General features: G+C 53.8%; 1 protein-coding gene across 3 annotated transcripts in view; it reads right to left on the bottom strand.

Annotated features, from left to right (window-relative positions):
• Window positions 1-77: 77 nt before the first annotated feature.
• TRIP10 (thyroid hormone receptor interactor 10) overlaps window positions 78-21,452 on the bottom strand; it is a 70,826-nt gene continuing 49,451 nt past the window's right edge. For 2 of the 3 annotated variants that reach the window (XM_030547479.1, XM_030547480.1), the window contains 12 exons: window positions 21,120-21,267; window positions 20,124-20,186; window positions 19,169-19,273; window positions 18,357-18,485; window positions 17,169-17,315; window positions 16,328-16,531; window positions 10,328-10,498; window positions 8,074-8,183; window positions 6,822-6,954; window positions 4,073-4,194; window positions 3,555-3,685; window positions 78-2,660 (listed from right to left, as the gene is read on the bottom strand). In XM_030547479.1, the coding sequence (XP_030403339.1) occupies window positions 2,512-2,660; window positions 3,555-3,685; window positions 4,073-4,194; window positions 6,822-6,954; window positions 8,074-8,183; window positions 10,328-10,498; window positions 16,328-16,531; window positions 17,169-17,315; window positions 18,357-18,485; window positions 19,169-19,273; window positions 20,124-20,186; window positions 21,120-21,267 (1,612 nt within the window). In that variant the 3' untranslated portion in view covers window positions 78-2,511. The remainder of the gene's footprint in view (window positions 2,661-3,554; window positions 3,686-4,072; window positions 4,195-6,821; window positions 6,955-8,073; window positions 8,184-10,327; window positions 10,499-16,327; window positions 16,532-17,168; window positions 17,316-18,356; window positions 18,486-19,168; window positions 19,274-20,123; window positions 20,187-21,119; window positions 21,268-21,452) is intronic. The other variant, XM_030547481.1, reaches the window with a different exon arrangement.

Consider the following 21,452-nt stretch of genomic DNA (forward strand, 5'->3'; position numbering starts at 1 on the left):
GACCTCAGGAGGTCATCTAATCCAATCCCCAGGTAGATTTTTGCCCCAGATCCTTAAGTGGCCCCCTCAAGGATTGAACTCAACGCTGGGTTGAGCAGGCCAATGCTCAAACCACTGAGCTATCCTTCCCCTCACTGGAAGGCAAAGATAAGACTCTGAGCCCACTCCCCTCCCACAGCTGAGACTAGAACCCAGAAGTCCTGACTCTCAGTCCCCCTCCTGCTAACAGAGTCCTGGTGGCCAAGTCCCCCTGCCCTAAACCACTAGCACCCTGTGTTCCAGGTCTGCCACTGTGCAGCTGGGGGATGGTCACTGCCTGTGCCTCAGTTTCCCCACATGAAAAACAGGGATGAGCATTCCTTAGCTCTGTCCTCACTGCAAAACCAGGATGCATTGCTACTGCTGGGTAGCCCCACAAGGGTTGTACATGACAAGCAGGGGCATAGGTAACGTACCTTGACAGAGGTAGTCTAGAACCCCCCCATACCACCCCCTCCAAAGCTGGGGCTGGCCTCAACTAACTACAGACCATTTAAAAGTGTCCCAGGCCACATCCCCAGCCAGGCCCTCCAGCACATTAGGAAAAAAGTGCCCTTAACTCGCATTAGCCAACGCATTGCCACAAGGCAAAGTTCCGGTGAAGACTGGACGTAGCCTCAAGGAGACCTTAAGCCCCTCCACAGTTTGTAGCTCGACCTGCTAGCGCGTGTAAAAACTACACCCTTCCCCAGCTACCCTAGAGCGTCTTCATGTGTATTCGAACCCTCAGGGCGTGTCTTCACAGTACAGCCGCCCCACTGTCATACTAGAGCGAAAACGCTACTTCACCAGCAGGAGAGCTGCTCTTGGCAGCGTAGTTAATCCTCCGTCCCCAGAGGCGGTGGCCACGTTGATGGGAGAGTTTCTCCCATCAGCATCATGCTGTGTACGCAGGGGGATAAGTCGGTACAACTGCATTGCTCAGGGGGTGGAATTTTCAAACCCACTATTGACATAGGGCTTTGGTGTAGATCTCGTCTTAGTGAAGACAAGGCCTGGATGTCAGGCCACCACTGTGGGAGTCCTGCTCTCAGCTGGGTGCACTTCTAGACATGACAGTAATATACACAACCAACCGCACCCCTCTCCCTAAGAGCAGGGTGGGCTAAGTGTTACCAGAACACAGACCAACTGCTCTGCTCCCCTCCCACATCCGAAACAAACGGAGGCCTCAGTGCCAGAGTCTGTATCGTTTTTATAAACTTAAAAACTGCACGGGATGGGGGATCAACTATTTACATAAAGTGTAAAAGGCACCAGGCTGCAGTGGAAATACATTCTATGGGCTCCGGCACAGCGACCTCCAGACCCACTTCTCAGAACCAGAGGGGAGACAGGATCTGCCCCCTCCCTCCCCCATAGGGTGAGCAGAAGCCAAGAGAACTGGGACATTTACACTTATGTTACAGGTTAACTGAGGCACAGGCTAAAATGAGCAGTAATTGGTCACTGTATAAAAGGCTGATATATTAGAGTCCTCTAAAAAATAATAATTATTACACGGAAGGGGTTGGCTGCAGCTCGGCCCCCTGGGCTCCCACCAGCGCAATCAGCGTCCCCCGCCCTCCAGGAGACAGATTCATTGATGCAGCAGGCACTTTTTGCTCTTTTTTTCCTTGGCTGGGCGCGTTCTGGAGTCTGGGGAATAAAGTGCATGTCGTGGCAGAGGGGGAAGTGGGCTGGAGCTCGGCCAATGATTGAGCTGGTGGCATCAGCTGTAATGGGCACTCACTCTCACCCAGGGACTGGTGAATTCAGAGCCGCAGGCCCTGGCAGAGAACACAAGGAGGTTCAGGGCCTGGGGCTCCTGGCTGGCTGGCACCTCTGTTCCATTAAGATCCAGGCTGGCGCCAGCCAACGTAGAGAGCCACAGGTCCTGGGTTGGAATCCCAGGAGGGAAACAACCAACCCAGGACTGAGGTTTATCATACTGCTTAACATGCACCTGGACGGTGCCCAGAAGCCAGGGTGACAAATATGGAAGAATAGATGCAGAGGACACTTTCTATTCCATAAGCCCCCACATGGGCTCTGCTCAGCACACCTTGGAGCCTGCATCCCTTGCCCTAAGCTAGCTTTTAGGAGGAGGTTGAGTTACTCACTCACTCACAGGGGATCTGACTGAGGGGGCACAGTATAGAGTATTCAGGGGCAGCAGCCAGAAACCCAGTCCATCCCTCTTACTAGCACCCACTGCAACCTCTCCCACAAGCTGAGAGGCCATGCTGAAATGTGAAATTCCACAGAGCTGGAGCTTGGGCAGAAGGGAGTCGGGGGGTTCTCCTTCCCCTTACATGCGATCTGCTTTGCAAGCGGGTACTGTTGCTTGCCCACGAGGGCCACAGGCCACTTCCATGCCTGTACCCCTGAGTCCTAACACCCAGGTGCCAGCAGCGTTGCTCCAATCCCCGCCACCCCTCTGCAGCTCCATGAGCCAGCTGCCACTCTCCAGGCGGGCGGGGAAACCCAAGCTCAGTTCAGGGTGACCCGCAGGTAGGATGTTGGCACGTAGCCCTCGCCGCCTTTGCTCCTCCGTACCCGGGTCCAGCCATCGCCTTTGTCCTCCTCCATCAGGCTCAGCTCCTCCCCCTCCGTCATGGAGATGGTGCCTTCACTGGAACCTGGGGTGATGGGGAGGGAGGAACAGGGTGGGGGAAATCAAGGCAAGTGGGTTAGAAGACTCGCTCGTTTCAGAGCTCAGTTCCAGGTTCCCCCCTAATCCCTGTGATGGGAGGACTTCTATGTTAGAGCTCCTACGACCCCTGGGGGATCACACCCTCTGTGCCCCTTTCTCAAATCCACATAGCTGGCTGCAGCAATTGGCCATTAGGGGCTGGAAGTTTCCCCTAGAAGACATGGGTGAACAGTGCAGACCTTAAATGTCCCCCATTAGCCAGGAAATATCCCAGTGGGCAGCTGTTAAAGGGGAACTTACGCCAAACTCCTGCCTGGAGGTGGGGTGGACTGAACAGGGGTTTGGAGATGTAGCCTGCTTGGTGGTGAAGTCTCCAACCTCTAAGCAGGATTTGAACTCAAGACCTTCAGTATTTAAACTGGTTCCTACTGTTTGACCTAAAGGAGGAGCTCAGTTAGCAGCCAGCAGTAGTAAGACTGTTATCCTCATTGTGTGACAGTCACTAGGGTGCAGTGGGAGGGGGAAGAAGCTAAGGATGGCTGAAAAATTTCCAGCAGAAAATTTTTTTGACTAAATGAGATTTTTCAGGTAAAGCATCTGCTTCCAATGGAAATGTCAATTTTCTCTAGAAAAACTACCCAAAAAGCAGAATATTTTGATAAAGAAATGCTGCCATGATGCCTTATGGGAGTCAGGGTTCAGGTGCATTCTCCTCTCTGGGCCCAGCTCCGAAGCTGGACTTCATTTCCCATGATGCATCATGGCCCAATGACTCCCATAATGCACTGCTTTCTCAGCCAAAGAGGGGCAAGACCCTGGTGAATCATGGGAGATGTAGTCCAACAAGGGAACCTGGCTCAGAAGTGTCTTGGGCGAGTACCTTCAAACTGGTACATGGCCACACAGGTGCCGATGGGCGATGCCAGGTCCTCCTCGAAGTCCTCATCAAACTCCGTGTAGATCGGCTGGTTCAGGGCATCCTGGCTGTCGTCGGAGTGGGTGGCGTCAGGGCTGAGGGACCAATGAGGAGACAGGGTAAGCAGCTGTTTCAGGGTATAACTCCAGCCACAGGGAGTCCAATGTGGCTGTTCAGAAGCAGGAGTGTGGTCTAGTGGTTAGAGCAGAGGACCTGAGAGCCAGGACTCCTGGGTTCTAATCCCCACTCTGGGAGGGGTGCAGGATCTAGTGATAAGAACAGGGGGGCTAAGGAGCCAGGACTCCTGGGTTCTAGTCAGACTCGTCAATGACAAAAATCCTCCTCTGGCAAGACAAACAGACGGCACCTGGCCCAGAGATCCCAAACCACACACGCAGGTGAGGATTCAACAGCACCCCCACCTGGGTATTACGGCCACCTGGTCTGTCCCCAGGAGCTAGGGGGACATTTCACCTCCTCACCTGCCCTTCTCGTGGGAGCCGTTGTTGTTCAGGGTGGTGGCGTGGTCCAGGTGGCGGCTGTATCTCAGGGTGTTGTCCGGCCGGTTACTCAGCATTCTGCTCTCGGCTTCGGCCAGCCACGACTGCGAGGTGCAAGAGAGAGAGAGGTTCAAGCATTTCATTCCTGCCTCCCGCCAGTAGAGACAGATCGCACAGGGGGGCAAGTATCTTCGGTCACATGGGGCTTCCTTCTCTTCTCCGTAGCAGCTGTCCCTCTATGAGGTCTTGGCCCCATCCCCCAGGGCTGTGGGGCGGGGGGGGCAATTTGCCCCGGGCCCCGCAGGGGTCCCCACGAGAGTTTTTTGGGGACCCTGGAGCAGGGTCCCTCACTTGCTCTGGGGGCCCCGGAAAACTCTCGCAGGGCCCAGGCACCCGGAGCATCTTCCACTCTGGGTCTTTGGTGGCAATTTGGCAGCAGCGGGGCCTTCCGCCCCAAGACCTGCCGCCAAAGACCCCAGGCCCTCTGAATCCTCTGGGCGGCCCTGCCATCCGTGCCCTCAGAATATCTACAGACCCAGGCACTGAGGTGCTTTTCCAGAGCAGCTGAAAGTACCCCCAATTCTCAGTTCTGCTCCAGGCTTCACACAGTCTTTGGGCTCCCCATATTTTGTCTTGCCCGGCCCGCTCCCAGTGTAAGTTAGAGAAAATCAGTGTTCAGAACCTAGGAGTCTTGGCTCCCTGCTTTAACCACTAGACCCCATTCCTCCATGGTGGTGCTAGACGTAAGGAGGCTAAGCAACTGCTTAGGGCCTCAAACGGCCAAGGTGGACCCACTTCAGTAATAGCCCCAAAATACCATTCACCATATTTAACAAGTGTGTCAGTCCATGGCCTGGTGGTATATTTGTTATGGAAATATCATTACTATTTTTAAGAGGTGAGTGAGGGGGATGGGTAGGCCCCAAAAAATACTCCTGTTTAGGGTTAACGTTAGCACTGCCTCTGCCACTTCTTCCAGAGCTGTGAATAGAACCCAGGAGTCCTGCCTCCCAGCCAGTTAGCTACAATCCCATTCCTGCCCACTCCAGTATCAGAGATGTGAGCTATGAACTGTAGGAACAGGGAACACCCAAGAGGGTCTGAATCACTGGAGGAATGGGGCGGGGGAAGGTGCCGTGACCTGTGCTTTGATCAGGCTATGCACATTCAGCCGACTCATTCATAAAATAGACCTGTGGCCAAGAGTAACTTCCTTAGCGAGTAAGGAAACTGGGCAGAGCCATTTAACAGGATTGTCTGCTGTAAAGTTTGTCGCTTGAGAAACAGAAAGCGACCGAAGGCCCAGGCTGTTTCTATGAATGAAACGATACTGGACGCTGAGTTACACACATGATTCACCCCAGAATAATTTAGGCATGACTCAACCGCTCATAAATCAAACCAACAGCCTTTGAATCATAAGGACACCTAACCTGAGAACCAATGCGGTCGTGACACCATTATCTGTAGGGTCACTGCCTGGTTAAAATATTCTCTCATCTTTTGATATTATTCATATTGTGGTAGTGCCTAGGACCCTCAGTCATGACCCAGGTCTCCACTGTGCTAGGCGCTGTACATTATTAGGTGTATTACAGTAGTGCCTAGGCCCCCCCTAGTCATGGCCTATGTTTCTATTGTGCTAGGTGCTGTATGAACACAGAACAAGATGCTGGTTCTTGCCCCAAATAGCTTCTAATCTGAGTGACACCCCAATATGCCTTAGAGAAGCAGGATGGTGCAGCGGGTAGGGCACTAGCCTATGACTTAAGTCCCAGGTTCGAGTCCCTGCTCTGCCACAGACTTCCTGTGTGACCCTGGGTATGTCACTTAGCTTCTCTGTGCCTCTGTCTCCTCATCTGTACAATGGAGATAACAGCTTTGCCCTAGGAGGATAAATACACTAAAGGTGGTGCGCTGCTCAGACGCGACAGGGGCCACATAAGGATCTAAAATACTTAGAATCTATCAGTAAGACAAGAGACACCGTGTGGACGTGGAGATCGTTGTGCTAGATGGGCCAGATAATTTTGACCATATATTAACGTCGGTTAGGAGTGTGATTTTTTTATTTTATTTTATTTTATTTTATTTTATTTTATTTTTTTACACATTCTTATTGCAATATACAAATGCTTTTGCCAATGTCACTTATTTCACTTGGAGAACCAATATACGCTACCCCATTGAAAGCACTCTTCTGCCACTACAAGCTGCATCTACTGTGTCTATACCAAGAGTAGGCTTTCTAGCGTCCACTTTCTAGCGTAGGGGAGGCCTTAACAAGTGCAGCGTGGCCTAGTGGATAGAACACTTAGCCAGGGACTCAGGAGATCTAGCTTTTATTCCCAGCTCTGACACTGGCCTGCTGGGTTAGCTGGGGCAAGACACTTCCCCCGTGTTTTGCCTCAGTTTCCCCCACTGTGAAATGGGGATAATGGCACTGTCCTCGTCCGTAAAACACGGAGCTCCAAGGATGAAAAGTGCTGGAGAAGAGCAAAGCGCTGTTACATGGTTCAGCCACTAGAGGGAGATAAAGACCCCCCCCCTTATAAATTTACCGCACTTTGAACTGGTTCAAAGGAAGGACTGGCCGGACATACGGGGCATCGCGTGTGTTTGGAGCCACAGATGGCTGGAGAGCAGAGCCGGACGCGTGGATTCCCAAAGGGTCCTGGGAAGCATGTTAGAGGTAGCCCCATCCCGTGACCCTCCCTCACCTCCCCCTTACCTCGTACTTCTGGATTTCTAGGCGTAACTTCTCGATGTTGCTGAGGGTCTCGGAGATCTTTGGCTCCAGGCTAGCGGGGTCGCCCATCTGGGGCGTCTTCTGGTACACGTCCTTCATCTTGTTTAAGGCATCTCTGCGGGGAAGTGTGGGGGAAGGGATTTAAAGGACAGCACACAAAATTTCTGCCTTCTGGCAAAGAGATTTGAATGCAAATTGTAGGATACAAATTGATTGGTTCCCTCCCTTTATATCCTCCTGGATATAAAGAGAACAAGGGGAAGGAGTAATTCCTAACAGACAGAGCACCGGACTAGGAGTTACATAAGAACATCCGAATGGCCACACTGGGTCAGACCAAAGGTCCATCTAGCCCGGTATCCCGACTTCTGACAGTGGCCAATACCAGGTGCTTCAGAGTGAATGAACAGAACAGGCCATCATCCACTCCCAGCTTCCAGAAAGCAGAGGCTAGGGATGCCCAGAGCATGGGGTTGTATCCCTGATCATCTTGGCTAATAGCCATTGATGGATCTATCCTTCAGGAACTTATCTAGTTCTTTTTTGAACCCCGTTTAGTTCTGGCCTTCACAACATCCTCTAGCAAGGAGTTCCACAGGTTGACGGTGTGTGAAGAAGTACTCCTTTTTGTTTGTTTTAAACCTGCTGCTTATTCATTTCATCCGGTAATCCCTAGTTCTTGTTATGAGGAGGGGTAAACAACACATTCACTTTCTCTGGACTACTCATCATTTTATAGACTTCTATCACACTCCCCCTTAGTTGTCTCTTTTCCATTACTTTGCCCCAGACTTGGGGGAAATCATTTCTCTTCCTCCTGTTTTCCCTTCCTACCCTGGTCTATTTAGACTGTAGACAAACTGGGGCAGGGACTGGCTCTCACGAAGCACATCCAGCACCTGGCACAACTGGGCCACCCATCTTGGTTGGGCTCGCTGTACAATGATTTTTGAAGGAGTGATTACAGATCAAGCACACACACTTTGTGGAAATAGCATTTCCCTATTGTGTGCAGTCTACAGGACTCACTGCAGCAGGAGGCCAGAGTTACAGACTATGGCTGAACCCTCAGGGTTTAAAAGCCTGGAGAAAGGAGGTATGATGCATTGTGGGAGTCCTAGTCCATGGAGCATCATGGGAGATGTAGTCCTGCAGGTGGGCCACCACCAGAGGAGGAGAGCAAAGACAGGAGGCATTCAAAAGGCACCGCCTACAGGGCATCACGCGCTTGTACCTCTGGTCGATTTCCTTCTGCAGCTCCCGGTTCCTCTCCTCGATCTTCTGCTGCAGCTTTTTCCTTCTCTGCTCTGGCGGCAAGTGGCTGAAATCTTCCGTGATCACAGGCTGGCGGCAGGAAGTGGTGAGAGGAAGAAAAGGATACATCAGTTCCCTTCATGTCGTAACATGGACCCTCTTCCCCAGCCACAAAATCCAGTCCCCTGTGCGCCCCCAACTCCTTCACACTATGGGTTGCAGGGGCTGCCGACAGCCACTGCCCCTAACTTGCAAGACACTGGCCAGCGCCAGGGGAACATGTGCCCCACTCTAAGGGCCTGATCTCGCTGAGCCTCGTCAGCCTTCACTGGTCATTGGAAGAGCACGGTACCTCGCAGGATAGGGACAGCGCTCGGAGGTGGGCCCCTCCTGGGGCAAGACGTTGCATGATGCCTTTCTGCAGCAGTGGCCAGGATCCGAAGATCTCTGGTTGTGCAGCGGAGAGAGCTCGGCACCTAGCTGTCGGGGAGACACCAGCCACGGCCCTGCAGCTTTAAACCGACATGGGCCGGATCTCTGCCTCCACCAGCAGCACGGAGGGTTAAGATCCTGGTTCTCTCCAGCTGCAGAACCCTCAGCCCATGGAGGGAACAGCTCACAGCATCCACCCCAACCGTTACAGCAGGAGCAGCTAAGGGGGAAGCTAGCACTGAGCTGGGACTCAGGAGACCCATGTGGCCTCCAGCAAGTCACTGGGTGGACGGGCCTCAGACAGTGGTGTGCAAAGCTACAGCTCCACGTAACCATGCCCACGCCGAGGAAAGATCATCCCATCGAGGCCAGGTCCTTGGAAGCGTCAGGCGCCCGTGATGCCACTAGCTGGACCGTGGGTCCGGCCTTAATTGGCCAGCAACTGATTTCCACCCCATGCCGAGGCAACACCAAGCGAGCATACCCGTGGTTTTTTTTTAAAGCTGGGATCCTGGCACAATAACCGCAGGCCCTCAACCTGACAGAGTCAGCCCCCCAGCATGGAGGGTGAAAGCCATGTGGGCAAGCCTTGGTTTGCAGAAGTGCTCCTACTTCCTGGGAATACTGGACATGATGGGGATAGAGGGAGAGATCAGAAATCGGCTGCTGGCTTAGGTCTTTGGTCTCCTGGCTTGCGATGCTTTATTTAGAACAGGAAGCAGTTTGATGTTGACTGGGGCTTGACCTCACTCCCACAGAGTCTGTACCCCAAGCAGCAAATGCAGCACAGTGGCTTCCAAAAAGGAGAAGCCAACAGAAGGGAAACCTGGAAAGCAAGGGATTGCTTGGGGTTTTATATGGAGCAGGTGTGGAGGCTTGCATCCTCCAGCCATGGGGAATGGGGAAGCTCCTGGTTCAGACGAACAGCACACGGTGGAACGTCGTGCTGTGGGGAGCAGGCGAAGGGCTGGGCTAGGAAGTTTGGAAGGAAGGCGCGTGTCTGGGGAGCCGATGTTTTTGAAATGGGCGGAAGCACTGACTGCTGTACCATGCGAGGGAGGCTGGAGCTACATGGAAAAGAGGGAGAACCCGGGGCTTTAAGAAGTGACCAGTAAAAGAAGAAATAATTTGGTGCATGCTGGGGCTGAGAGAAAATTCCCACAGAAACTGCATTTTTATGGAAAGCCTGGATTTGGGGGGAAATGCATCTGCTTCAGTCGGAAAGATTTGATGTTCTCATTGAACAAAACAAAGACCTGAAACCCAAACTCACTTAGATTTGATTATACTACTGTAGTGCCTCCTGGGAGTTGTAGTTCAGGTGCTTCATGAGCCCATTGTCCTCTATGGACCAGGCTCCCTAGTTGGACATCTCCCATAATGCACCATGGTCTGCCTTCTCCTTTGTAAGGGGAGGTGGTGCATCATGGGAGATGAGGTCCCATCAGGAGCCTAGCAACATCCTCCATGATGCACCAACTCTCCTTACAAAAAGGGCATACCATGGTGCATTATGGGAGATGATGTTCAACCAGGGAGCCTGGCCCACAGAGGACAATGGGCTCACGAAGCACCTGAACTACAACTCCCAGGATGCACTACAGTAGCATTTCTGAATAGTTCTATTTTCAGAGGGGTTTTGCCAGAAAGCCGAAGTAGATGCACAAAGGCCTTAAAAATAAAGATACTTTAAGCCTCCTTCCTGCACAGCCCCACTGCGTTTCTCTCTTTGCAGGTGCCCTTCATAACAGCAGCAACTTCCCCTGGCTTGGTACAAAGCAGAATACAAGACACAAACTTACCCCCCGTTTGAGGCTGCGGAAGGAGGCGATGCGGGGTTTGACTGTCTTATTGATCTCATTCAGACAGTAAGACAGAGGGTCCTGGGTGAATTTGGGGGATGGAGGTCCGTTGGTGGCAGACGAGGAAGGAGGTGGGGCAGAAATCACTGGGGAGAGGGGAGGGGGCGGGAGCTAGGGACAGACAAAGGGACAACAGAACACATAGGGACACACAACGGAGAGAACTCTGTAAGAAAATAAACAGCACGCACACACACACAAAAAAAACCACCGCAACCCAACACGGCACAGGGAATAAAGGGGAGAGGGGTAAGGACAAGCTGCACCATCACAATGCACCAGCCGGAGGCAGCGAGGGGAGGGAAGGCCCACCAACCGTTTTGTCCATCTCCCAAGTGTAGGGGATCCCAGCAGTGAAGGGAAAGGGAATAGGCTCAGAACACTTTCAAGGCCAGGATTGTTCAAACGATCCTAAAGGAACCTGAGTCCCAAGGGAAGTCAAAGGAATTTGGGTGCCTAATTCCCCTAAGACTCCTAAGGAAATCTGTCTACTTTAAATGCTTAGAGTCCCACCCTGCACCAGGGGTGTGACTGGCACCATGGATCAGAACCCTACCTGCCACAGATCGGGCCCCACCCTGCACCCTTGGCCTTTCCTGGCACCCATGTGACTGGGAAGCTTGACACCGAGAAGAGGACCTGGCTTTCGGCACCCGCCTTCCTCTCTTGAGAGAGAGGCACTTTGGTGGGAAAAGTGAACTTTGTTCATGTCTCCCTTGATGCACCACCTGCCCAGAGGGGAGACCATAATGCATCATGGGAGATGGTAAGAAGACTTAGGGTGGGGGGACATGTTACAGCAGGAGGCAAGTAACATGAAGCTCACTTGACAGCTAGACCAGAGGCTGCTTTGCTCCCACAGGCCCAGTTATTCACCCCCATCCATCCCCATCTCATTCTCACAGCCCTCCTCCCCAAGACCAGCCTTCATTCCTTCCTGTCCACAGGCCCCTCAGTTAGGGAAGGTGGAAAACTGGAATTTCAATTAAGCTTTTTTTTTTTAAAAAAAAAATTGGTTTTGGTGCTTCCTGCGGGAAATTTCAGTTTTTTGTTGAAAACTGAAATATTTCCATTCTGAAGTGCCACCGCGATGCCTCATGGGAGTTTTAGTTTGAGCGCTTCATACCACACATTTGCTTCTGTGGGCCCAGCGCCTCAGCCAGACTACATCTCCCATGATGCACGGCCTCTCTTCATCGAGATCCAGGTTCATCATGGGAGATGTAGTCTGACTGAGGAGCTTGGCCCATAGAAGAGAATGGGAGGCATCTGAACAACTGCTATAAGGCACCATGGGAGGCATTTCCAAATAGAAACATTTCAGCTTTCCACCACAATGTTGTGATTTTAGACACTTCCATCTCCAGTCCTGAACTGTCCCCCCTCAGCCATTGCATTGCCCTCCCAGTTCCCAATCTCCTCCCCACCCAGGTCTGCCTGCTTCTGGTTCTCATTCTGAGCGTCTGTGCCTGGTGTTAGCTCCTCAGGGTGCAATCTTTCCGCGTGACCCCTTCCTCCGCTCAACTGAAGCCCCAATCTGGCAAAGCACTTCAGGCAAGAGAACAAGTACACTGGCTTCAATATTAGGTGCAATACGTGAGCCCGTCCTCAATTAGGACCCCATTGCGCTAGGTGCTGTACAGCCACAGGGCAAAGACATGGTCCCTGCCTCAAAGAGCTCACAGTTCTTGCCAACCCTCCAGGTTGCCAGCCCTCCAGGATTGTCTGGGAGTCTCTAGGAATTAAATATGAATCTTTCATTAAAGATTATGGCATGTGATGACACCTCCAGGAATTTGTCCATCTAAAACTGGTGACCCTACCCAGGACCCTGCTTCCAGGCTTAGAAGCAAAGCCCATGCTTGAAGCCTGAATTCCTGCCAGTTTCATTGTGGACAGTTGGTCTTATCCCCTTTAGTAAGTCCTTGCCAGGGTGGGGGAAATATCCATCCCCTACCCAACCCCTTACAACAAGCTCTTAGTCCCTCCATAGGGATGCTTCCATGTGACAACTTCCCACCCCCCCTTGAGTACCCTACACCCCGTGACATACCCAACAGCTCCCCCTATCGGGGGTGGGGGTAACTGATGCACCATCACCCCAGGTGTCACCTACCTCAGCTGGAGTGGGGCGGGAGGGGGGAAATCTGAAGGCAGGATACAAAGGTGAGGGTCTGCAGGAAACATTCATAGGGAACACATGGCTAATCAGGGGGTGGGGATTGATGCCCTAAAAGTCTCTGCCTTGGACATACGTTCCCTGGGCCTCCTTACCCAGTCACCCTCCTTACCCACCCCTACAAGGTGCCTGGCCCAAAGTGCCCTACCCCCGATGCTGCTCCAGCTCGGGGGGCGAGAAGAGGCAAAATGCTATTTTTATATTCCTGCTGGCAGAAACCCCAAGCCAGAAACCTCAGATCCAAACCTCATTTCGGTCTGAACTCCACAACTTGGGTTCCCCACCGCTGGGCTCCTTCCTACAGGGGAGATGGCTCGGGTTTTCCCCCCGCCCCCAGTGGACGAAGGACGCCGGGCATCGAAGTTTGCGAGTTGCCGAGTAGTAGGAGTTTTCAGCGCATGCACCAAGTGAAGCAGCAAGCAGCTTGGATATGAAACAGGCACGAGACAATTAGAGCAAGAAATTCCGCCATTTGGCAGTGCCTGTGAAATGGGCACAGCACAGCCAGGGAGGGTGCTGCAGTCCCACCAGCCGTGCTCGTCCTGGACCCGCTGAGGCTGGGGCATAGCAAGGGCTCAGCGTGCAGAGCGCTAGAGCCCAGTTCATTTTCTATGGGCTGCCATGAGCTGCAAGTCCCTTCGTCGCGACATCTCTGACTGGCCTACTGGAACTGGAGGAGGGTGGGGGAACATGGCCTACTAACCCAATAGGGCTTCACTCAGCCCTTCCCCACCCCCTTATCCTGCCCAGCGTCCTTCCTGAGGGCTGCTCTAACTTATGCTCTGCTTCCCATAGGTCCCAAGAAAGGCCATAGTGCAGATCACACTGGCCCTGTCCCTAATACGCTGGGGGCTAGGCCCTTATGCCAGCTCCATGCTGGCCTGGGAGGTCGCTGAACAGGGTCTTTTCCACCCACATTAAGTCCCCTTTATGCACCGCGTGACCAAATGGGGCCTCCAAACCATCTTCCACTTGATAGCAGCCCAAGGCTCCCCAGCATCAGAGAGACAGGGCAGCCCTGTGACAGATGGACAGTAACTCCTAATATCCTGGACAAGCTGGACGGAAGGAAGAGAAACTTTCTTGAGGGAAGTTGGACCTCCCTGCATTACAATTCATACCATGTGGGGGGAGGGTTGTAGGAAAATGCACCGGGCTGTGTGTGCGCGGGGGGGTGTATCCTGTGGGAGGGCTGTAGGAAAATGCACCAGGACAGGTGTGCATGGGGTGTACCCTGGGGGAGGGCTGTAGGAAAATGCCATGGGGCTGGGTGTGCATGGGGTGCACCTTCTCTAAGAGGGAGGGGTGAATGCTAATTAACTCGCTTGGCTACCTGGGGAGGCATCCATGTCCCTGTTCAAAGCAGATTCTCCAGAGCCCCACAGACCAGCAAGAGACAATCTGGACGAAAGCTGGGGTTTTAGCTAGCTCAAGGCCTTCCTTCTGATCTAGCCAACGGACCAGTCCACGGAGGGGCCCGATCCTCAGGGAGCCTTGGAAGGACTTGGCTGACAGAGGCCTCCTAAGGCAGGGGTGTGTGCGCGCGTGGGGGGAGGGCGTGTTCAGAGCCGAAGGGTGGAGGACCCACAAAGGAACCCATAGGGCAGGGGGATGCCAGGGAGCTTGCTAGCGGGCGTGTGGGTTCTCACTGGTCGTAGAGGTTCTCTCTGTAATGCTCTTTATTTTAAGCATGAAGGGGTGTAACAGATCTGAAGCAACCCCTCCATTCTCAGCAAGGCTGTCCTTGCTGGGAAGTGCACAGCAAAGGCAGGGAACGTGCAGCCTGGAATGTCCCCCGGCAGGAAGACGTGGGGGCTGCCCGCGGAAAGGTGAGAGCCAGGGAGCTGGACCTACCCAAGAATGGAACCACGGGGGTGGAGGTCGGGGTAGACTGCTGCAGTTACCCCAAATTGTGACGAGCTTCGGGAGGAGAAAAGCCAAAGGGAGCTGACCACAACAAGGATTTCTCCTCCAGAAACGTGTCCCTTCCTCAGAACAGCAGCCTGCACTAGCCTCCCACGCAGGCCGGGATGTGCCAGGGGAAAGGGGTGAATGCAGCCAGGACGTGGACCCTGGAGGGAGCAGAGGAAGATGGAGCATGCAGAGCACCGATGTGAGTTGGGAAAGCAGAGCTCAGAGCACAGCCGTGTCAGCGGTTAGGATCGGGACCTCCTGTGTCACTCACCCAGCACCTGCCCACTAAAGCCAACAGCCCAAATGCAGCCCAGATATTACAGCCCATCGGAGACAAAACTAACACATGTCGTGGGCAGAGAATCGGAGGGGCCCCTGCCTGGGGTCCTGCATGAGCAAGGAATGATTAAGTGAGATAACCGATCCACACCCCACGCTACAGAGGAAGGTGAAAAAACCCCAAGGCCGTGGCCATTCTGAGCAGTGTAATGATCTAGGTGTGATCTTTGTTCCACACAGTACAGACGGGACATGGGGGTTAGGACACAGGTAAACATGGGGGAGGACGACGGAAGAGAAATCCTACAACACAGATGTGACCCTGGGAGGGGTTTCAAAGGGCTCAGATGCATGCAGCTGTGGCCTGCTTTTGCTAACAAGCCTCTCACTAAACCGGGCACGTTGGGAGCCTGAGGTTTGTTTTTGTTTGAGAAGGATCCCACGCAGGAGAGTGCTGGCCCAGAGCACGGCCATCACTGATCCTGCCCCACTCCACAGGGAGCGTGGGGGGGGGCAGGTTATTAATAAACAGCCTCACAGTTACTCAGGGATCCCAGAACCAAGACAAAAAAAAACAACACACCCAGCCCCTCCCTGCCCCAAGAGCTCTAACCTGGCGTAAAAGCCAGGTCAAGATTCCTTGTCGGAACAGCATGTTCCCAAGGCAGCTCTCCTGGGGCGCGGGAGGGAGGGATGTGACTCATGGAGGACAAGAGGATCGGGCAGGGCTGGGGGCGGGAGGAGACAGAAAGAGAGAGAGGCTCATGCCGGCTGATTTGCAGCGCGCGCTCCTGAACTGGTTAATTATTAGTGTCTTCTCAGCCTCGCTGGCTCACGCCCGTCCAGCACTCAAGAGAGACAGGGGCTTAAGGCTCTTTTACGGCATCATGCACAGGCAGCGAGATGCAGCCAGGGAGAATGATCGCAGACCAGGGTCAAAGGGCGGTGTAGCCTGCAGCGAGCAACAGGCAGCACCGCAGAGGAGGCTGGAGGCTGCTAACCACCCAGGGATCTTCGCAGTGCTCAGGGCAAGGGGGCAGCTGCTGAGGCCCAGAGCCCCCAGAACAGCATTTGGCAGCTGTTCATCTACAGTTGATAAATGATGCAGCCCAGGACCAGCACTTGGTACCACCTGCCCCTCTGCATAGCTAGTAGGGTGGGCAAAGGGGTGGAAGGAGATATGGATGGATTCATGCCAACCAGTAGTGGGGGGGGAGTCTAGTGGTTAGGGCAGGGGCTGGGAGTCAGGACTCATGGGTGCTATTCACAGCTCTGGGAGGGGAGTGGGGCTAGGAGTCAGGACTCCCGGAGCTGTGAACAGAACCCAAGAGTCCTGACTCCCAGCCCCTATGCCACTAGACTCACCCCTCTGACTTCCCTGCCAGAGCTGGGAATAGAACCCAGGAGTCCTGAACCCCACCCCCGAGATGGGACTAGGATCCAGGAATCTTGACTCCCAATTCTGTGCTTCGACCGCAAGATCCTGCTCCAAGTTCCAGCCAGGCTGAGCTGCCCCAGCCCAGGCAGCACCCAGAGCCAGGGCCTCAGGGCCTCACTGCCAGTTCTACCTTATTCTTCTTGCTGAAAAGCCAACGCTTTCCTTTGTTCTTGCCCAGCAGGCGGGGGTCCAGCCGGCCATCCAGGGTGCCCCGGGGCGTCCCCAGGCTGCTGTCCGAAGAGGTGCGGTTGATAGGCTGGCTGAAGTCTTCAAAATCCACGTCTCCCGGCCTCTCGAAGCCGGACTTGTGTAACTCAATCAGCACCTGGGAGTCCTGCCGGCGGTAGGGCGAGGGGGAGGGCGTCACCGCCGGAAGAACTGCTGCTATCCCCCTGCCAGTGCCCGTTCCACCTCGCTGCAGTGTTCCCATCTCCCCAGAAACACTTGCATGCACAAACCACGTGTCGCCAGCAAGGCGGGTCATTGATCTCCGCCTTGATCACTACAGACCAGACGCCAATCCCTATTCTATCATGGGCACGAGTCCAAATAGGATTCAGGCGTCCTGACTCTCAGCCCTCCCCTTCCACCCCCTCCCCCTCGACCCCACTCCCCTCGGAGGGTCCTGACTTCCTGGGTCCGCAAGAGGAGCAGGTGTAATGGTTAGAGCAGGAGTCAGGACACCTGGGTCTTATTTCCATTCCCTAGGACACAAATACCCTCAAATCCCTCCAGGTTTGAGATCTGGGGCTGGATTGACTTAACTCCTCCTGGTGAAGTAAAAGCAAAAAACTGCCCCATGCTGGTCTGGGGCCCCTAGTGGAGGGGGGAGGTTATGACAGCTGGCTCCCACCCAGTTAGCCCCGCCTGCTTTGGGGGGGTCTGCTTCCCTATTGGAGGGCAGATGCTATAGCAACTCCAATGGGCTTTCCACCCCGAGGGATTAAGTTTAAAGAGACAGCAGGACCCACATTCTTCTCGTTTACTGAGTCGGCTGCTGCCTTCATGCCGTCTAGGCACTTGCCGATGATGGGCATGACCTGCTGCTCGGTCTCTGAGAAGATGCCGTAGCCTTCCTTCAGCTGCACTGTCCGCCTTTCGTCCATCTCCTGCAGCTTCTGCAAGGGACAGGGTGCAGAAAACAGTGAGAATGATAAAAGACCTGGAAAAGACTCTACAAATATTATTAATTAGTTATTAATTACGCAGCTCTTATATAGTGCTTTATCCATAGATCTCCCAGCGCGTTCCAAAGGAGGTCAGTGCCATTATCCTCATTTTACATATGGGGAAACTGAGGCAGAGAGAGGGGACATGACATGCCTAAAGTCACACACCAGGCCAGCGGAAGAGCCAGATAAGGATCCAGGTGTCCTTCATGCTGGACAGGCGGTTTGTTTGAAAAAGGCTGGGGTTGTTTACCTTGGGGATGAGACACCTTAGAAATCCACACAATAATGGGTGGGACTGAAGGGAGATCAGGTAGGTCTGTTCCCACAATGTAAGAGCAAGGAGATGTTTGTTTTGAATTTTCCATCTTTCAGTTTTAGTAGATGAGGAAGAAATCCATGTGTATTTTGCCATCCTGTAGCAGTGAGTTCCGCAGGCTAGGAGACCAGGACCTTCCCAAGATTCACACACAAAAAGTGTGTAGTGAAAGCAGCACAACTCCCCATACTGCACAGGCTGTTCTATTCCCATCTAGCTATTCTCTTACTTAGACTGGAAGCTGTCTGGGGCAGCAACGACAACTTGTTCTCTGTTTAGACAGCACTGAGCACCGCAGAGTCCTGGCCCATGGCTCGGACTCCAATGTCAACACTAAACAAAACATGGCCTAGTGGTTAGAGCACTGAATGGGGCCTCAGAGACCTAGGTTCTATTCTTCGCTTGGCCTGCTGGGTGACCTTGGGAAAATTCACTTTCCCACTCCATGCCTCAGTTTCCCCATCTGTAAAACAGGGATAATGATACCTTTTGTGAAGGACTTTGAAATCTATGGAGAAGAGCTGGGAATCATCATTATTATTATACTGGTATAACTGTCAGAGAGGGAAAGAAAAAGAAGGGAAGGACAGAAAGGAGGAAGCAGGGCTAAGGTTAAGTAGGAAGGGCTTATATTGATGGGGAGGAGCTTATAGTGAAGGGGAGGGGCTTACGTTGAAGATCTGCGGCATCTCCAGGAAGTAGAACTGGCTCTGGTCCCGGTTGAATTTCTGCAGGAAGGAGGCGTATTCGTTCTTGCTCTCCTCCGCCATGTGACTGCGCAGATTGGCCTGCTGCTTCGCCTGCCGGGGTCAGTGCAATCGTCACAACAGGCCCAGCTCTGTCCCTGCGGGCAGACGGACAGGCCCGGATACCGGCCCAGGAAATCCCTTCTAGTCAAAGCCCTAGGCCGGTGGCCAACTCCCCATCCGCAACAGCAAGCTCCCGGGAGGGTCTCCCTCCCATCTGATCTTCTCCTCTGCACCACACAGCTAACTCCCCCCATGCATCATTGCAGCCCCCGTTGGGGGTGGGAGTGGGCCTGCATCGTGCCAGATGCTGCAGACACATCTCCTGAGAGGTTAGCCTGAACAGCCTCAGGAAGACTCATTAGCTCCATCACAGAGACAGGGAAACTGAGGCACAGAGATGAAGTGACTGGCCCAAGGTCACCCCTGGCGGGTCTGTGGCAGTGCCGGAAACTGAACTGAGATCTCCCCAAGCCTGAACCCCGGCACCATCCTCTTCCTCTAATGCAGCCTCTTTGAATGTGGTCGGTTATGGATGGTCAGCTCTTTGGGGCAGAAACCTGGTCTTCATACCAGTCTGTAAAGCAGCAAGCAAAACCCATGGATTCTACCTCACCCAATAGGTCCCCGCTCCCTTCCATCCTGCTGGGCCCCCTCCCATGCCGCCCGATGGTTCCCCCATCCCCAACAGACCCACGCTAGAGGGATTCAAGCCAAGGGGACAGCAGCGTTCTGACCTTCTCCACGTCCGCCTTGGTGGCATTGAGGTCTTGGTCGAGCTTCTCGGCCACTAGCATGGCTTTCTCTGCCTCCCTGCAGTCCCGCTCGAATTTGCGTTTGCTCTGGGGGCAGGAATACAAGCCAGCATTACTTTGCTGGAGCGCACAGCTGCTTCCCACCCACAGAATTCAGGGTAACCACTGGGGAGGGGGCTCAGGGACTCTCCCCTGTTACAGAGGAGGAAGGCAGGAGGTTAAGGAACTTGCCCTAAAGCATGGAGTGAGTGTGTGGCAGAGGTGGGAATGGAACCCAGCAGTCCTGACTCCCAGCTGTCCCCCACACAACCCTCCACTACCCACTAGATCCCACTTCCCTCCCAGAGCTAGAAACAGAATCCAGGAGTCCTGACTCCCAGCACCTGCCATTGGTCTAATGCCACAGTTCTCAAGCTGTGGGTCGCGACCCCACTTTAATGTGGTTGCTCGGGCTGGTGTTAGATGTGCTGGGGCCCAAAGCCCAGGGGGCTGGAGGAGCTTAGGCTTCAGTCCCCCTCCTGGGGTCATGTAGTAAGTTTTGTTGTCAGACAGGGGTCATGGGGCAATGACGTTTGAGAACCCCTGGTCTAATGCATCAGAGCCCACTGCCTTCCCTGAGCTAGCAACAGAACCCAGGAGTCCTGACTCCCAGCCTTCCCCGCTACTCTAGCCACTAGAACCACAGAACAGTTTTGCCGCACGCGTTCTGGACTTCCTCTGAATAAAGCCCCTTTCATTCTCCTGAAGGCATTTCCTTCCACCAGCTGTGCTCTTTGCGGAGCACAAGCTGACCCATGCAGCTGGGTCTCGGCAAGCGCCATCCAAAGCTTCCTTTGCAGTCAGTGGAAAGGTTCCCAGCAGCTCCAAAGCGCTTGGATCAGGCCCAACACGAGCATGAGCAGAGCGTAAACAGCTGGCCCTGTTCCCCAGGACTCACGTTTTCGAGTTGCTTGAAGCAGTTTTCTAGCTGCTGCTGGGCTCGCCGGCCCTCCTGGAAGTGCTGCAAAGAGGAGCAACATCAGCGGAACCTCATGATTTTTCAGCCGTCTCGCCATTCTGTGTTTGTACCGCACCTAGCGCAGCGAGGCACTACCAATGAATAACACAGTGCCTAGCACTATTAATAAATTAGCCAACACCAGAACATTCTTCTTCACAGCCAGAATTTGCAGAAGTTTGAGACTCCTTAAATTGAGCCTGATTTTCAGACAGCACCAAGCACCCTGCCAAGATGAAAAAGTTGGGGTCCCTTTAAGAAGTCTCAGGGTCTCAAATCACTAGGCACTTCTAAAAATTCAGACTGTGATGAAGAACGTTCTGCTGCCGGCTATTTATTGGGTGTATTACGGTAACGCTTAGGCAGCCCCAGTCCAGGGATGCTCTTGAACTTCTACAAGCTGTATTACGGCAGCACCACGGGGCACGTACATGTCCCTTCTCCTCTCCAGGGAGACGCCAATTTTGGTAGTTCTAAAAAAGCTCCCCCAAAACAGCATGGCTATTGCACCCACGATGCTCCCACAGATCCCATGTCCAAACCCTCCAAGAAGGCAGGGGTGGCTCCACTCCCGGAGGGAGTGAGAGTCAGTCAGTACAGTGAGCTGGCCGAAATTCGCACCCAAGGGACACAGCGTCTGCAGGGACTGAACCTGGGTCCCGTTGGATCTAAAAAGCGCCCCCTCTGCCCCCTGAGCCACAGGCCCTGGGACATTACTTCGAGGCAGTAGCAGGCTGTCTCCCCCTAGTGGCTGGGTCCTGCACAGAGGCACACATGGCTGGTACGTTACCCAAGCTCTCCAGGTTCAGTGGGGACCCCACGTATGTCACCTGGCCACAAAGGATGCTCAGGGCTTAGCTGGATCCACATCCCCCAGCCCGATATTACTAGGCCCCGGACAGTTGCACTGGTAGACAGGGAGGGAGAAAGCGTTACCGATTTCCTCTCCTGCTTGAGCTCCTGGGCATGCTTAGAGAGCTCCACGCAGATCCGCGTCGTCAGGTTCTCCGCCACTACCTCCCTCTGACCGGCAAAGTCATTGAGCTCCTTCACCACCTGCAGGAAGGCCTGGTACTGGCAGAACCTGGAGCAGGGACAGAGGTATGAGGCGAGCGACAAGGTCATGCTAAGGTCACAGGTGCAGAGGCTCAATGCATACGCCCCCACCCCCTCAACTCATCTGCCCCAGGCATCTCAGCCTGGATCAGAACAGGTGTCAGTCGAGGCCAGGATCCCACCTCTGCTAAGCCCAGGCTGGAATCTCAAAGA

This window comes from Gopherus evgoodei, unplaced genomic scaffold, assembly GCF_007399415.2.
Source record: "Gopherus evgoodei ecotype Sinaloan lineage unplaced genomic scaffold, rGopEvg1_v1.p scaffold_59_arrow_ctg1, whole genome shotgun sequence".
Taxonomy (NCBI): Eukaryota; Metazoa; Chordata; order Testudines; family Testudinidae; genus Gopherus; species Gopherus evgoodei.